At 38.0% G+C, this 16,321-nt stretch overlaps 1 protein-coding gene across 2 annotated transcripts; it reads left to right on the forward strand.

Annotated features, from left to right (window-relative positions):
* Positions 1 to 2,030: 2,030 nt before the first annotated feature.
* rab4a (RAB4a, member RAS oncogene family) lies at positions 2,031 to 11,022 on the forward strand. 2 transcript variants are annotated; one of them, XM_030722609.1, is made up of 8 exons: positions 2,031 to 2,180; positions 4,301 to 4,381; positions 6,562 to 6,676; positions 7,638 to 7,700; positions 7,965 to 8,119; positions 8,304 to 8,399; positions 8,577 to 8,723; positions 9,816 to 11,022. In XM_030722609.1, exons 1-7 carry the CDS (start codon positions 2,165 to 2,167, stop codon positions 8,690 to 8,692), a joined length of 642 nt encoding a protein of 213 aa, XP_030578469.1. In that variant the 5' UTR covers positions 2,031 to 2,164; the 3' UTR covers positions 8,693 to 8,723; positions 9,816 to 11,022. The 2 variants fall into 2 exon arrangements, with proteins under 2 accessions (XP_030578469.1, XP_030578460.1); XM_030722600.1 differs by having other exon boundaries at positions 9,820 to 11,022.
* Positions 11,023 to 16,321: the final 5,299 nt, after the last annotated feature.

Below are 16,321 nucleotides of genomic sequence, written 5' to 3' on the forward strand. Positions count from 1 at the left end.
TTACGGGGTTAGTGTTTCTCACACTCACTGAAATTTTTTTTTTTTATTATTGTTCTTTTTTTTTTTTATTTTCGTTTGAAAACTTTAAGGAGTCTCTGGCACTTGGTGAGGTAAGAACAGACCAAAGATCTTGTTTAATATCTTGAATTTGGTTATCAATCCTTATATTTCTTTCGACATTAAAACCTAAATACCAAACACAAGGAACCCAACCGAAGGGAGACTAAATATGAAAAGGGGTCAGGACACAAGGAAGACAAGATCACAGGGGGAAACAAACACAGGAACACAGACACAGGAAGACCAGGACCCAGGAAAGCAGAATGAAAGCAATAACCCAAACCAAGAACTGTTAAACCAACAGATACTAAACTGATGCAGGTAAAGTTATAGTAAAAGGTAAAACTGCCCACATATTTCATGACTTAGCTTCTCAATTGTTCATCCATGGTTACCATGTTCAATTCAATTCAATTCAATTCAATTTTACTTATATAGCACCAAAACGCAACAGTCACCTCAATGCACTTCACAGATTCACATTGTAAGGTAAAGGCCCTATAATAATTGTAGAAAAAAATCCAACAAATTTATGAACCCAAACATATGCACCTGCCTAATTTTGTTTAAATAATTATTGCACACTTTCTGTAAATCCTATAAACTTCATTTCACTTCTCAAATATCACTGTGTTCGTCTGCTATATGATATATTCAACTGAAATTGCTGATCCGAACAACCAATGATTTATAAAGGAAAATTATGAAAATTATCAGGGGTGCCCAAACTTTTGCATACCTCTGTACCTCAGGTCATTACTGTTTCTGTCCTGATACTTTTCCAAGCAGTCCAATGGCCATGAAAACTTGTGAGGAGTTTCATCAGGTTTCTGTTTCTAAACTAGATGAAACTGTAAAGCATATGAAACCCTAAACTTTTATTTACAGCCTTTCCAACCACTCTTCTGTTTTAATCTCAGTATAAATAGATTCTAATTTCTTTATTGGTACATTATTTGCCTATTTGCTTGTGCTTGCAGGTACAAAGTGCAAGCAGATAGGCAAAAAACATGCTCACAATTATATGTTGCTTTTCTAGTCTCACTGACCATTCAAAACATTTTTAATTACCCATTACAACACATTCACACAGAATCTGTGTAAATTACACATTCATGCAGAACTTTATTCTGTACACTTCAGCTACCTCACATTCATAGCCAGTATAGAAAATCCAGTTAACCTAGCATGTATGTCTTTGGACTGAGACAGGAAGCTCTAGTACCCTAACCCTAGTACCCAGAGGAAACCATACAAACCCCACACAGTGAGGCCTCAACCAGGATTTGAACCAGAAAGCTTGTTGCTGTGCTAATCTCTCCACCACCGTGCTGCCCTGTTTCAGACCTGGTGTCTGTGTGAAGGCACCCTCTGACCTCTTTATGACCTCTATTCCATATAGATGGTTGCTCCTATGCTGTTTTAATATGACACTGTTTGGAGAGTCTCCCCCTGTCTCTGTGGGAACTTGTGGTGTGATGTGGTGGGAGCAGAGACAGTTCTCCCCTTTACCTCTCTCCCCACTGTCAGACATGGCATGTAGAGTTTCAGAGTTTCTAGGCTCCCTACATTTGATGGGAGTGATTTGACCCACACCCATGGATTTAAAATCGATCTAAAAAGATACAATCCAAATTTGACTGGAAATTTGACTCAGCATACAAAAAATTGTAGCACCTGCATGAAAATATTTTTTAAATATTTTTTAAATATTTTATTTATATTTTAATTTTTGTGGCGGTTTTTTTGGTCACTTTAGTAAAAGTCGTCAAATTTCAGGCTTAAAAATGAATTTTAGATTATTTTGCGGCTGTCAAATATCAACATGATGAACATTACATGAGGGTCAGGTCTAGCTCTGACGTTTCAAGCAGGTACAGCGCCACCCTGCGGCAGTCTGAAAACATTACAGCAATCCAACGATTAGGAACACAGATAGCTTTTATTTTGAAACAAACCGTGTACGGGAAGTCGGAGGGGAAAATCATTTGGACTCCGCGGAAATCACCAACAGGACTATTTTCCTTTTATTTAGCTAGCTACCCATCTGCCAACTCCTATTTCTCACTCCCTTCTCTCTTGCTGTCAAACCGCCACACTGGCGATGTCGGAGTCGTACGGTAAGGAAGCACTTTTGACCGGTGGCCACCATTAAACATCCACCCGTAGCCTCAGAGGTGGGATGGGGCAGGTGTGCCCAGAGAGCTTTTTCTCATCGTAAACAGATAGCTGACAGGCTAACCGAGCCATCGCTGAAGGCTGCTGGCCTTAAAAGTTGCCTCGTCAGCGTAAGGAAATCCACAGAGGCTGCACAGCATAGTTTAGTGTAGCCCTATGCAAAAAATGTACCCACGATACAAGGTTACCAAGCCTCCCGCAGGGTATCGAAAAAGACAGGGGAAGCTGACACCTGGCTGGGGCTGGTACAGCTGTAATATCTGACTGAGCTGCAACATTGCAATCATTTGCGAGGCATTGTTGTCCTAGCTTTGCCATTTTACCCCACAATAATCACGATTTTGCTAGTTTAGTGGTTTAATTGTGGAGAAGCTGCACAGAACAGCTGTCTGCAGATATGGTCTGCGGTTTTTGTTTGCGTATATCAAAGCCTCCCAGACCCCCTTGTCTTTGTATTTTATGAATTTTTTTTTTAAGGATAATACTTAATACTTATTTGCAAAATATAAAATCCAGCAAATAAAATGAGGTGCCGTTAGTTGTTACACACAAAACATACATAAACAATAGGTTATTATGACCAAAATGCAGTTCTGTGCAGCATATACTGGAGTCTGACTGATGAATGGATTTTGGGGCCTGATGTCAATTTTTATGGCCAATACGCTACATATATTTATTTATACAGTGTGTTATAATATGAAAAAAGATGGGTGCTTCATGTATTAACTTTGCAGCTATGTATATTACAAACAGTTGAAAACAAGGCTTTCTAACTTTCTACCCCATGGGTCATTTTTGGGACCCATGTGTCAAGAAAATTAAAGACAACAAATCCCATTTCTCATTCACTAGTTGTAAAATTGTATAATCCACAGTTTTGTCTGTGCTTGACTGTGGTGTTAAGATTTATATACATCTTGATTTTGTATTGCATTTTTATCACAGGTGATTCTTTTCTCACCACATCTTGTATGAAATAGTATGATAGTCCTCCTTAGCAAAAATAAGAGTGCAGCACTGTATGGTGCTTTTTTGCAAGACTACTGCAAAGATTGCTCACTGGACTTTCTAACATTAGTGTTACCTCTAACACTCAAAGGGGGGGAAACTACATTTAAATGAACTACAAGTAATACGAAGCTAAATTCTCTGATTTCACTAAAATATTTTTAAAGGTTATATTTACAGAAGTTGAGCCACTCCTCATTTGTTTAGAATTTGTTAGGAAAATAAGAAATAGGTGCAGCAATTTCTTTAAAACATGCAAACCTTCATGCAAATCCAGCATATGAGGCAAAAACAGAGGTTTTACAATTCTAACGAGCTTGACAGTCAATATTTGATATCACCACTTTTATTCTTCCACACAGAAATGAGAGGTGGCTCAAGATTTTTTATGTATGTATCTGCAAAATCTCTTGCACATGCTTCTTTATTTCTGTTTCGTGACTCTGCTTTTATGCGTTTTTTTTTTCTCTTAAAATTAGAGCTCTCGGTGTCCATAAGGCAGCCTGTTTAAATAAAGGATTTTATTATGTTAATCTTTTTCTAAATTATGTTTTGCTTAAAAAAAGTTTCTACATCACTGGAAACTAAACAACATACTAGTATATCTGTGATAACACAATATTAGCTGATAATATCTGTTAGGCTCTTATATATTTTCCAGGTAAGAACATTGTAATGGTAACCAAGGTTATTATAGTTCATTAAAACTAAACCAAAAACTAAAACCAGATGTGTTTAAAAAAAAAAAAGAGCAAGAGAGAGAGAGAGAGAGAGAGACAGGGAGAGAAGTAACTAAAGTGATATTGTGTACTCACAAAACTAACTAAAATCAAATAAAAATATAGAGGACATGTCTTTAGTTTGTTATTACATGTAACAATGGCAGTAAGAAACAGTTTTAAATAGCTATATACAGTGTCATTATCACTTTGACTTTCAGATAAATATATTGAAGTTGAAGGAGAGGTCAGAGGTCAAATGTGACATGATATTTTAGCCTAGCTGATGTAATGTGTTGTGCATATGTTTTTTTTGGCTTTTCCCTTTTCAGATTTCCTGTTTAAATTCCTGGTGATTGGGAATGCTGGAACAGGGAAATCCTGTCTCCTGCACCAGTTCATAGAGAAGAGATGTAAGTCTGAAAGATGCAGCACACCTCTCACTGTTTATTGTGACCTGCAGCACTACATTAGGGCATTTCTTCAGACAAGAGCGACAGTAATACACCAGTAATTTCCATGTTAAAGATTCCTAACATGAAAGTCAAGTTTTTGTCCTCCTGTGCAAAATAAAGTGGAAGGATATTGTCCAAAACCACAAAGAGTAGAGCAATGAAATTTGGCATGTGTGTTCTTTACCTTTCAAAGATGTGCAGCACATTATTCATATTCCTGGATGTTTAGTACCCTTTCTACACTTTGGCTGTATTTATCTGAAGTGGAGAGTAAACAACATGGAGGATTTCAGACTGCTAATGCTATGTTAATATGCGCTAATGATATGCAGCCTCTTTCTCGTGCCTGATTGGCTTAGCCTGCTTATGTGATCCTATTTTGTTTTGTGATTGGCTATACCTACTTGAGCATTATTGACTGAAATGGAGAAAGTGGAGATTCCCCATATCTAGCAGCTGACTCAGGTCACTGAACAGCTAGCAGTAGTTAGATGGTGAGAAACTGGGGAATCCCAAATTTCTAGGTAAAAAGCCAGTCTGTTTATAGTAACATCAGTTCTAGGCTGCAACCTTATTGATTAACCTGTTCTGCCAATTTCTGATTGGCTGAGCACTGTCTAACATGTTGGTCAGGTATGACTCATGGCCATAAATAGTACTCATCATTGATATTGCTCAAATGTAAACAACAGGGTTGCATTATTTTTTGTACTTGGTTGCCTTATGATTATAGTGATGTTATACATAATGTATTGATATCAGCAGGTTATGTCATATGGATGCATTATGCATTAATATTCCTGTACACACTTGAGTAAATGATGTGAATACTTTGTAAATATGTAATATGTCTCGTTATAGATTATATAAATAGACAAACATGTAGTATGTAGTATACACCCTTCTACAAGAGTGCAGTATGTGCTTTCTTTCAATTGTTTACCATGAAAAATGTTTGTCTCTTTTAGGATGTGGTTACCAAAAAGTTTTGTATTGTAAATTTGTAGAAATGTCAAAGATAATCACAGAATATCAGTCTCTTACATCATGCTTTAAATAGTTTTGATTTAATGAGTTTTGTTAACATTGAAAACATATTTTTGCTGGGATATGTGTTTTATCTTTACTAACCCAGGGGTGACTAAAAGTATTTGGATAAAAGTTTAGCGCAAGGCCTCCAAATTATTGCAGAATAGTTTTGCAGAGGGTAAAAAGGATGTCTCCTGAAGGGTTTTCTATTATGAAATGGGACTGTAATGTTATCCAGACTGCTGCATTTATTTTATATTTTCATTAATCGCAGGAGGATGTCCCCATCTGTGATGGGCCTTGTTAACCTTTGTAATGAGTCCATATTTTATCAGTGAAATAAGCAGTCAAAGCCGTGGATGAGCATTTCTACCTGCAGTCTGAGTTTTATATGCAAACCTGAGGAACTAGTCCTGTTGTCTTTGGGTTAAAGCTAAACTTCTCAGAGTCGGCAAGCAGCAAAAGGGGTTATCTTAGATACGTAACACATTATGTGTTTGATAACAGGCCTAAAACTCGTGCTTTCTATTGTTTCTTATGTTGTTGAGAAAGACATAAAAGATACCAGTCTGAGCCAATCTGATGCAGTTACATGTGAGCGCTTCTGCACAACGTACTATTGTTTTTCTTCAGCATGAGTTTCTAGTTCAAACATGTCGAGCTGAAATGCTTCGGTGTTAACTTGCTGCTGTGTGAAGCTGAGCAGTGTTACAGTGTGTAAGCGGATTCTAACGTGAATCGAGCTGCACACCAGCAGCGTGGGAGTGGGTGGCAGTAGAGATATTCACAGGTGCGTTACATCGAGTCACATCAAATTGTACGCCAGGTTGCATCGCATTTTAAACCATAAAGGGATGCAAAACAAAAACTTCTAAATGTGTGATTTTGATGATGAGTAATGTTTTTTAGAGGTCAAACTAATACCAGATCGCAGGAGAAGAGCTTTAAAATCCTCTTGTCATCCATACATATGCTAAAATTTGCTTATTTTTCATTGAAGTGGAGAAACAGCAGTTGATGCTGATTTTTCTTACTCTGACTGTAGGTCATCAATATTTATCCCACCTATCTAATAATAATAACACATTTCCATGTTTTGATTTTTCTAGTTAAAGATGAATCCAATCACACAATTGGAGTGGAGTTTGGCTCTAAGATCATCAGTGTGGTCAACAAAATGGTCAAGCTGCAGATTTGGGACACTGCAGGACAAGAGAGGTTCAGGTGGGGAAACATAACTGTGCACTTTGAAAATATGTCATTTCTGTTATTCCACATACAAAAAGGTAATAATACATTTGTTACACTATAGCTTAAAGACCAGAGTAACAGGGTATTGGAGAGCTGGACATATATATTCTTCTTTGTCAAATGTAGTGGTTATTTAACATGGAGGCCTTTTTGATGTCCTGAGTTAAATATTCACAGTTGTGCATGTAGTTTTGTGGCTTTTGGTTATGTTTTCGTGTACAACGGGCTGGGAGCCCTGCAGAAATCTGTAGCCTGAATGAAAGTTTGATTTTCACAGGAGACATTTTCATTTATGGAACACAGTAGTTGACAGTTGTACTACACTATATTGCAGTGATTGCTGTAACAGCGCCATTTTTTATTTTATTTGTTCCACTTTCTGCCATAGCTGTTTTCTCACATGAACTTAGATCAATTTAGGGAGAAATCTGGTTGAGACATTTTCCAGAATTGCCTTCTCTCACAAGTAGTACACAGCAGAAATTAGACAGATTCGGATGCATTAGCATGACTGGAAATACTGAGTGTGATTATGATGATACAGTTACCTGAACAGAGGGTGCAGTGAGCAGCAAACATAACGCCCACTCACTGGCGATGAATGCCCCGGACAGTTAGGTCTGCTTATAGATTGCCACAATCCCCCATCACATGGACTTTGCACTGTGGAGCTAGCAGGTTCAAGACCATCTCACCACATCTTCAGACACCACATCTGATCAGACAGACATTTGCATCCTCATGTGTATCTCTGCAGGTGAATGTCTAGATAAATTCAGGGCTGCAGTGCATGTGTAAAACCAGTTTATGACAAATCAAAATCACTGTTTTGTTTTTTTTTTCTTCCTCATCTATGAACTTCAAGTGAATGTAAAATATACTCTCTGATTGCTCTGACCGTATGTCTGCTAACCTGTGTGTATTTGTCTGTTAGATCTGTGACCAGGAGTTACTACAGAGGAGCAGCAGGAGCCCTGCTGGTCTATGATATCACCAGGTATCACAGAACGTTATGCTAGGCTTTTCACATTTCTCTGATTTGTGCCTCCTCCTCTCTTCTCTCCATCCTCTTGCCTGGAACTTAGTTTTTGTACATCATGCTAAAATATTTAAAATAAAAACTGTATTATCTTGTCATTTTGTGTCTGTCCTCGTGCCACTTCCTTTTTTTTTTTTTTTTTCATCAGCTCCCAACTTAGTTCCAAAATGTAACCTGTCATTGTCTGTTTTCCTTTTTTATTATTTCTCTATTTTGTTACAGTCGAGAAACATACAATGCTCTGACCACATGGCTGAGTGATGCAAGGATGCTGGCGAGTCAGAACATTGTCATCATCCTGTGTGGGAACAAGAAGGACTTGGACGCTGACAGAGAGGTCACGTTTCTGGAGGCTTCACGCTTCGCTCAGGAGAACGGTAAGACCAACAGCTGATCATCGGGAAGGATTTTTGATCACAAACATCTAATAAAAGCTGAGGAACAGCTGTTATTAGATTAGTTATTAGTTAGATTAGTTATGCGCTGTGTAGACCATCAACTGCAAGGAATTACTGACTTTTTGTTTACTATTATCCTGTTGATTGTAAACTGCTGTGACAGAACTGATGTTCCTGGAGACCAGCGCTCTAACAGGGGAGAACGTTGAAGAGGCCTTCGTCCAGTGTGCTCGGAAAATCCTCAACAAGATAGAGTCAGGTATGAGCTGTGAGCCACACCCATAACTGTGAACCCCAACTGTTATTCTGACAGGATTAATCCACAGGTTTCCATACATCGCTTAACCCCACTACAGCCTTGCCCTTACATTTTATTTATGTTAGTTTATGTTAGCTGTCTCTTTGATGCTTCATTTATGTGATCTCTCTGTTTTAGGGGAGCTGGATCCAGAGAGGATGGGCTCAGGTATCCAATATGGTGACGCTGCTTTACGACAGCTTCGCTCTCCTCGCCGGGCTCAGCCCCAGGGCACCCAGGAATGCGGCTGCTAGTGGAAATTTCCTGTAATACATTACAGACAAGGTGAGGTGAACCGGAGTCTATGCTGTGTGCACTGTATAAAAAAAGTTAGCTGTTTTATGAGGGGAAAAAAAAAAACATGATTTCTGAGACTTTTCAAATTAGGAGAATCTGTGTTTATGAGCCTAAATCATGGTTTCTGCTCTCTGCAGCGTCTCTCAGTTTTGTGCACTCAGTAATTCTGTATTTAGTCAACACCCACACTTGATCCAATCTTCAATACATTTCAAAGGAAGCCTATAGTTGTCCAAGGTAGTAATCATGATGGCTGTAATAGTGACATAAAGTAAAGAGATGGGTGATATTCCATATTTTATGTTATTGCCTACATATCTCATTAAAGATGAACCAGAGCTTTTTGACTTCCCCCAGGTGTCCATAACCATTTGTGCCCACTGAAGTGACAGAGTTCTTTATTTCATGAAGAAAAAGGTGGAGCGGTTTCCGAAAATAACAGGGCACTGTAGTTTTTAGCAGTATTCACACAGGAATAGAAAGTGTATTTTTGGATACCTGGATTTGGCTTTTAAGCAGGTATGGTTTTGGACAGCACTAGACCTCCATGCCACAGGGGAGTAAGCTGCCTCAGGCTTTTGGCTGCACTGATACCTGTTGTCGGATAGAAACTCATTACACTGCAGTTCCGTCTGTAGTCTGACACTGTTTTTACTGTGACTTCAGATGAATTTCAGGTTATTTTCTTACAATTATTATCTCAAAATTTTGACTTACTGACCCAAACTTCTGATTAAGTTTAAATTTTAAAGAAATGACAAACCAGTTTCCAAGTGCCAGAGTTGTGTGCGGTGGATAGTGGGTGAGTAGAGTCTTTCGAGATACAGGAGGCTCTTTTCCCGGATCTGCTGGTGTTTTTAGACAATGACTCAAAATTGTGAGAAAATAACCTGAAATTTTGACTTATGGACAGCAAAAGAAAATTTGTTCAGTGGCAGAAACAAGCTTCCATAGGTAGTAGGTTAAACTGCTGCAATTCTTTCTTCCTCCATCATGATGAGAGCTGGTCACTGGGTGGACAGCAAGCTACTGATAAACCTTTGTTTATTCCTGCAACATCTGTGTGTTTTTATGTTGGAGGCAGGTTTGCGAAAAGACCGGGAGAAAAGCAGCCATGTGGGATCCGACAGCGACGGGTTCAGATCACTATGCTGGTGACTCCTCCCTGACCCTTTGACCCTTAACCTTTGCATGGACCCCTCAGAACCTTGCTGCCATGCAGAGAGCTCAAAAGACTTCCCAGCCATGCCCTCTCCCAGAACTGAAAGATCTCCAAGGTAAACAGCCCACCGCCCAACAGTCTGCATCTATTGGACCAAACTCTCCCTGCAACAAGGAACTACCGCCACCACTTTTCTCCTCCACACACCTGCTAACCCAGATTACCACATTTTAGTATTCCCACTTGCTCCAGTCAATCCTCCAGCTACTTACAAACAAAGCAAAAACAAATTTTTGGAGCAAGCCCTGCAGACCTTTGGGTTGAGCTAAACTAACTGCCTCCTGGCTCCAGCTTGATACTTAATGCACTAATGTGGGGTTTTGAATTTCTCATTTAACTTTTGGTGAGAAAAATTTCTCAGACTGTGAAAATATTCCTTCAACCACATACCAATTTAAATCCCTCTCCCTCCATAGGTCTTCAGCATCTCTTGCTCTAATAATCTGCTAACTTCATTCTTACATTTGCAAACGCACCACTAACAGTCACCTGACTAGCTGTACATTTTGCACTCCTTGAATGCCACTTCCACTCCCTTATTTCACACATTCACTCCCAGTAAAGTGTAATCCAGTGCAATCACCGTGTTGATGTTCTTCCTATAATATCCCAGCCGTCATTGCAACTGACTAATCAGGTACGGCATGTGATGTCATAGCTTTACAGCGGGAGGAAAAAATAAAGTTCAGTTATTCCTGTCATGGAAGGAGTGTAGTATGGAGACCAAAAAGGGACATGGGAGAAAAAAAACATGGGAGAGAAAAAAAAAGATGCACTTTTGCGAGATCCCGAAAAAATTAAAAATTTATGGCCATGCGCATCCCCGTTAATGTTGATACAGTAGTGTCTGTCAGGACGCTGAACGGATGGGTTAGAGACTGCTGGCAAAAGTTGTCTTTAATTCATAACTCGGCAGCTACTGTTGGCCGTAACCACGCCGAAACTGTGCAGGCATGAAGGAATGAACCTGGCTGACTGTCTCGCTGTCACAACCTCACTCCTTCAATCGCCACACACACATGCACACAGCTGAAAAATAAAATCTCAAGCTCTGTGTGTGTGTGTGTGTGTGTGTGTGTGTGTGTGTGTGTGTGTGTGTGTGTGTGTGTGTGTGTGTGTGTGTGTGTGTGTGTGTGTGTGTGTGTGTGTGTGTGTGTGTGTGTGGCGGTCAAGTGAAGGAGTGAGGGTGTGACAGCGAGACAGCCAGGTTCATTCCTGGAAAGTGAAAGTAAACGTTGAAATAGTTGTAGTCGTTTGTAGTGAACTTATTACACTTTCACTGCAAAATATGTTTTGTTTGGTTAGATTTGGGAGAAAAATTCCCTACTTTATTAAATTTGTGAAAAAGATCAGTGTTTCTGTTAAAATAGACAGTGTTTATCGTCTATTAAAAAGCGTGATTGGTGAGTTGCAGTGATGGTCCCGGGGTAGCACTGATTATGATATTGTAGGAAAAACACTGACGCAGCCAAACCTTTCCAGCACTTACATCCCATTTTTCCTCTCCTCCTCCTCCCCTAAAGCATCGTACCCTGTACAGTGTTTCTGTAAATAGAGACTGACGCATGTTTTCTCAAACTGAATATCAGAGTATTTCATTATGAAGAGATATTATATGTATATCATAATAGATATCATATTCGGCATATGCTTCATGCTCCACTGTATCATTATCATGTTAAGCTACAATACACTGGCAACTTGTAAGCAGGATACTGTAGATGGGCAGTACTGATTTTAGCGATTATGTGATTTTTAAACAGGACAAGCTGATTTGGATTTTATCATCAGTTGTGAGGGAAAAATGCTGTTTTTTGTTTGTTTTTTGGATGAGATCATATATATATATATATATATATATATATATATATATATAAATAAACAGAGACAGCCTGAAATGTTCCCAGTAGACACTGGGCTTTTGTTTGTGTGAAAGTTACATCTTTGAATTCACAATAGGCACATATTCAGCATTCACAACTGTATTAAATGGTGGTGTAACACACCTCTTCTCATTCAAGACTAATGACTGACCTCTCATGCATAAATGTTGTCTGTTTACATGAGTGCTCGACTGCTGCCAGCTGTGGGGTAATACAGACTCATTGCTTTTTAGGTTTTAGCAATGTTTGAGGCTTATCCAGTGTGTGCTTTATTCCTTGTTATCGCCTCTTGTTAACTTTGAAAGTCACAGGAAGTGACTGTAAGATGGCTTTTTTTTTTTTTTTTTTTAGAATTTGATATGTGTTTTGCATTGGAGCATTCACGCACTGCATCATATCAGATATACTTTCGATCAGGGGTGTCAAACTCATTTTACATTATGGGCCACACATAGCTTAATTTGATCTCAAGTAGGTCAGACCAGTAAAAATATTGCCTAATAACCTATTTTTAAAAATTACATTAATTCACACTTTTTTTTTTTTTACCGTGAACCAACACCCAAAAAATTCTATAGTAAATCCTAAAAAATAAATAAATAAAATTCTGTTATTTGATGGAATATTAACAACCTTTAATAGTTAATCTGTTACTTAATTACTTTGGTATTTAACAGGCCATGGGGGATGCTCTTGTCACTAAGATTTATGGCCTTCTTGTTAACAAAGCCATCCAGTGGGCCTGTTCTGGCCCCCAGGCTTTATGTTTGACACCCCTGCTTTAGGTTATTTTAGCCCATAAACTAAGGCTTTTGAATTAGGCACACTTCAGACACTTCAAATATGTTTCACATCTTCAAGTGTTTGATATCTGATGGTGGCTTTGGCTGTTCCACATCATGTTGTGTTTATCTCTTCAGGTCATCTATTTGTATTTATGTATGTCCATTTTTCCTGTCATTATGAATATCATAGATTTATAATTTATTGTGTATGATAAAAGCATATGTTTTTAAAATAAATGCGACTACAAATCCAGCATTGTCTTCAAAAAGGAAGCTCTTTTTTTTTTTTTTTACTTACCGTTTTTGACCAAACAAACCATTTCAATCAGCTTTGTAAACTCTGATGGATGGACTATAGTCAAAGGTAAAATGAGATGATTTACTTTAGTTAGAACAGTTATGAACTGATCAGTGGGTTATTCAGTGTAAAATCAATCAAATCTGAAAAAAGTTCCCATTTTGAAAAAAACTTGTTTGGGATCTAAGGTTATCTGATTAATGTGATATATTGAAACAATAATATAGAACATGTAAGCTCAACTGTTGTTTCTCAGTTACACAGCCATGAGCTACATTAGTGCATTTTCAGGTTGCATTCACAGCAGTTTGGATTAAGTCACATTTTAACTGTGCACTCACACAGCACTTCATCAGCCTCCTTTTAGAATCACCAATTAATCTAACATGTATTTGGACTGTGGGAGGAACCCCTTGCAGGCACAGAGAAAGCATGCATGCTCCACACAGAGAGGCCTCAGCTGGGGTTTGAACCAGGTACCTTCTTGCTGTGAGGTGACAGTATAAAAGAATATTTGGCTTTTGATTGTGGCACTTGCAGTAAATGTAAAATTGGTTTAGTAGTTTTTAACAGAGCTTAAATGTATTTTTTCAGCCCTGAATATTTCATGTGGATATCTTTGTACTTAAGAAATTATGAGAGCTCAAAAAAAAAAAAAAACATGAATTAAAAAGTGCACATTTAAACGTGCAACTCAAAATTTTAATTACAAAAATATGTTGCACATAGATTTTTCATGGCATGATCCCAGTGTGCAGCAGGTGCTTGATGCTGTGCTATGAGGCACTGAGACACCACAGCAGGAATCAGGATTTAACCAGATTTAAATGGTCTGTTGATGCTAAATGAGAGTCTTGAGAATAATCACAGATGAAAATTCATTTTATTAAAAGCTTTGCCAACACCATGTAAGCCCAACTCTTGTCTTTTAAATACAGACATACAGTTTGTTAAAAGATTAATATGTAAAGAAAGAATGTACAGAATTAAGCAGTTTTACAGTGTTGTAGTTGTTACATCTGTTATCAGTTATTTAGACCCAGTACATCAGTTATTTGTCATGTAAGAGCGTTCACAAACACCTGAAACTCCTTTTTTTTTTTTTTTTTGACTAAAACCAACCAGCACTGTGAAGCTTGGGTGGGAATGTTTTGGCTTGGCAGATTTCTACCACAAATCATGTGAATCTAAGAAAAACACAGCAAGTATAATATTTCCTTACTAGAGGTATAAGGTCTTGACAGTCTAAGCTGGATCTGAACTATAAAGCTTTGTCTGAGTGACTAACAAAGAAGTAAGGAATGTATTATCCTGCTTTACTCCTACTTTCTAAGATTGTCAAGTTTATCACATCTAAAAACACAACGGCTCAAAAACAACTTTTAAAGCATCAAAATATTGCACCAAACTGCATTTCATCATAACTTAAAAAGCAAATCTTGATAATGTAATACTGAGTGCCTGGGTGGCTTAGTGGTGAAGCTGGCGACCACATACACACGCTGCGTTGCGGCGCGGGTTCGCGGCCCGGCCCGGCGCCAATTTGCCCGTGTGTCTTCCCCTGTATCTTTCCCCCATTTCCTGTCTCTCTCCACTGTCACAAAAAGCCGCTGTGGCCAAAAATGGAAAAAAAAAAAAAATGTAATACTGAACTCAAAGTTGCAACATTAACACAAAGATTTTTTTTTAAATGTTAAATGTCTACCCAACCTATCATCTGCTTTTACGTGCAGAATATTTACACCAACAACAATTGAAAATATTTGTTTTCCAAATCTTTATGGCACAAAGTTTATTTTATGACTTTTATATTACCACAACTAACTTCTCATGGGTTGAACATTCATTACCTAAGTTTACATACGTTTGTCTTTTTGTTCATGAATGGATGAAATGAAAACACCACAGTGATCAAATGATCAAAGGGCTCTTTGACTGGCTCAAAACCAAACAAGACATCAGCATTATGTGTTAATGTATTTCCTCTTAGTGGTTATTTAAGCATTAGCTGGCTCTGAATGAATAACGATGAAGAGGGTTTGGCCTCAACAACAAACCAGAACATGCTGTACTTTAACCAAATTCATCCAAGTAGAGAAAAACCTATTAATTTTTTTTAAAGTATCTTTCATTTGACAGCACATCAATTGCAAATACAACAAAATCAAATAGATGAGGCTTTAAATAGAGCCAAAATCACACAGATTAAAATATGGATTTTAAACCAGTTTTGCTAAATACAGTTTTGTTTGCTCAAGTTTAATTAACATTACTGTTTATCAAATTATCACAAAAGCCCATTCAAAAACTGGAAATGCTTCTAGAGGACACAGAGTGGTGACGAACCAAACTATATAGAAGCTTGTTTCTGCCACTGAAAAATAAACATTTTGCCATGCATCAATAAGTCAAAAATTAGGGTTATTATCTCAGAATTTGAACTTCATAATCTGAAATTTCTAATTTTTTTTCTCAATTTCAAGTTATTTATAGTCTAACAAGTTTTGCGTTAGTAAGTTGAAATTCTCAGATAATAACCTGACAATAGGATGGCAAAAAAAAGAAAAAAACATTTTAGTGGCAGAAACAATATATATGTGAAATGCTAGTTCAGTTTTGTGACCTGTTTAACCCCGCCCCCAGAGGAGGGAACAGGGTCTTGTTTTTGGTATCTTTTGTCTCGCTCGTAACAATTTTACAGCACAACTACCAGTCCAATTCATACCAAATCTGCACAAGAACAAGGTCAAAAGAAAATTATGGGCATGGACAACAGGACCTATGTGTTATCTCAGTGATTGGAGAGTGACACGTTTGTAAGGCAGACAACATTCGAATCAGCTAAAGCATTCGCCAGGGGGTGGGGTTTGTGGTGCCACTTGTCAAGTTACTGAAATGCAAGTTAGTTGTGGTAGAAGAGGAGGTAGCCTAAGAACATTTTATCATTTTTGTGTGCCCTGTAAACCTTTCATTTGTTGTTTGTGCAGCCTGCAGCACTTGTCTGTGGTTGACCATTTTCTACGGATATCAGTTATCAAAATGACAACAAAATCTTTCAAAATTTGCTTGCACCGTGTCTACTTACATGTGCTTTTTTGTCTGGTGGAAAATATTCCACAGTGGGTGGATGTATAAAGCAAAGTCAGCAGTATCCATAGTACCACGGAGACCTTGTTAGCACTGAGAATGGTGATGTATAAAGCCAGTTATAAAACCACTTTAAGTCAATAACGCATCAGAATTCATGAGAAAAATGGAAGAAAAAAAAAAATACAACTGTCACAACACACGAGTGTATTTTTCACCATCAGCACAGAGTGCGTCACTACCTACCTAAACCAAGTCTGAACTACCAATTATTACACAAACATGAAGCAGCTCACAGCAGTAAAAATCCA

This window comes from Archocentrus centrarchus, chromosome 3 (assembly GCF_007364275.1).
Source record: "Archocentrus centrarchus isolate MPI-CPG fArcCen1 chromosome 3, fArcCen1, whole genome shotgun sequence".
NCBI lineage: Eukaryota > Metazoa > Chordata > Actinopteri > Cichliformes > Cichlidae > Archocentrus > Archocentrus centrarchus.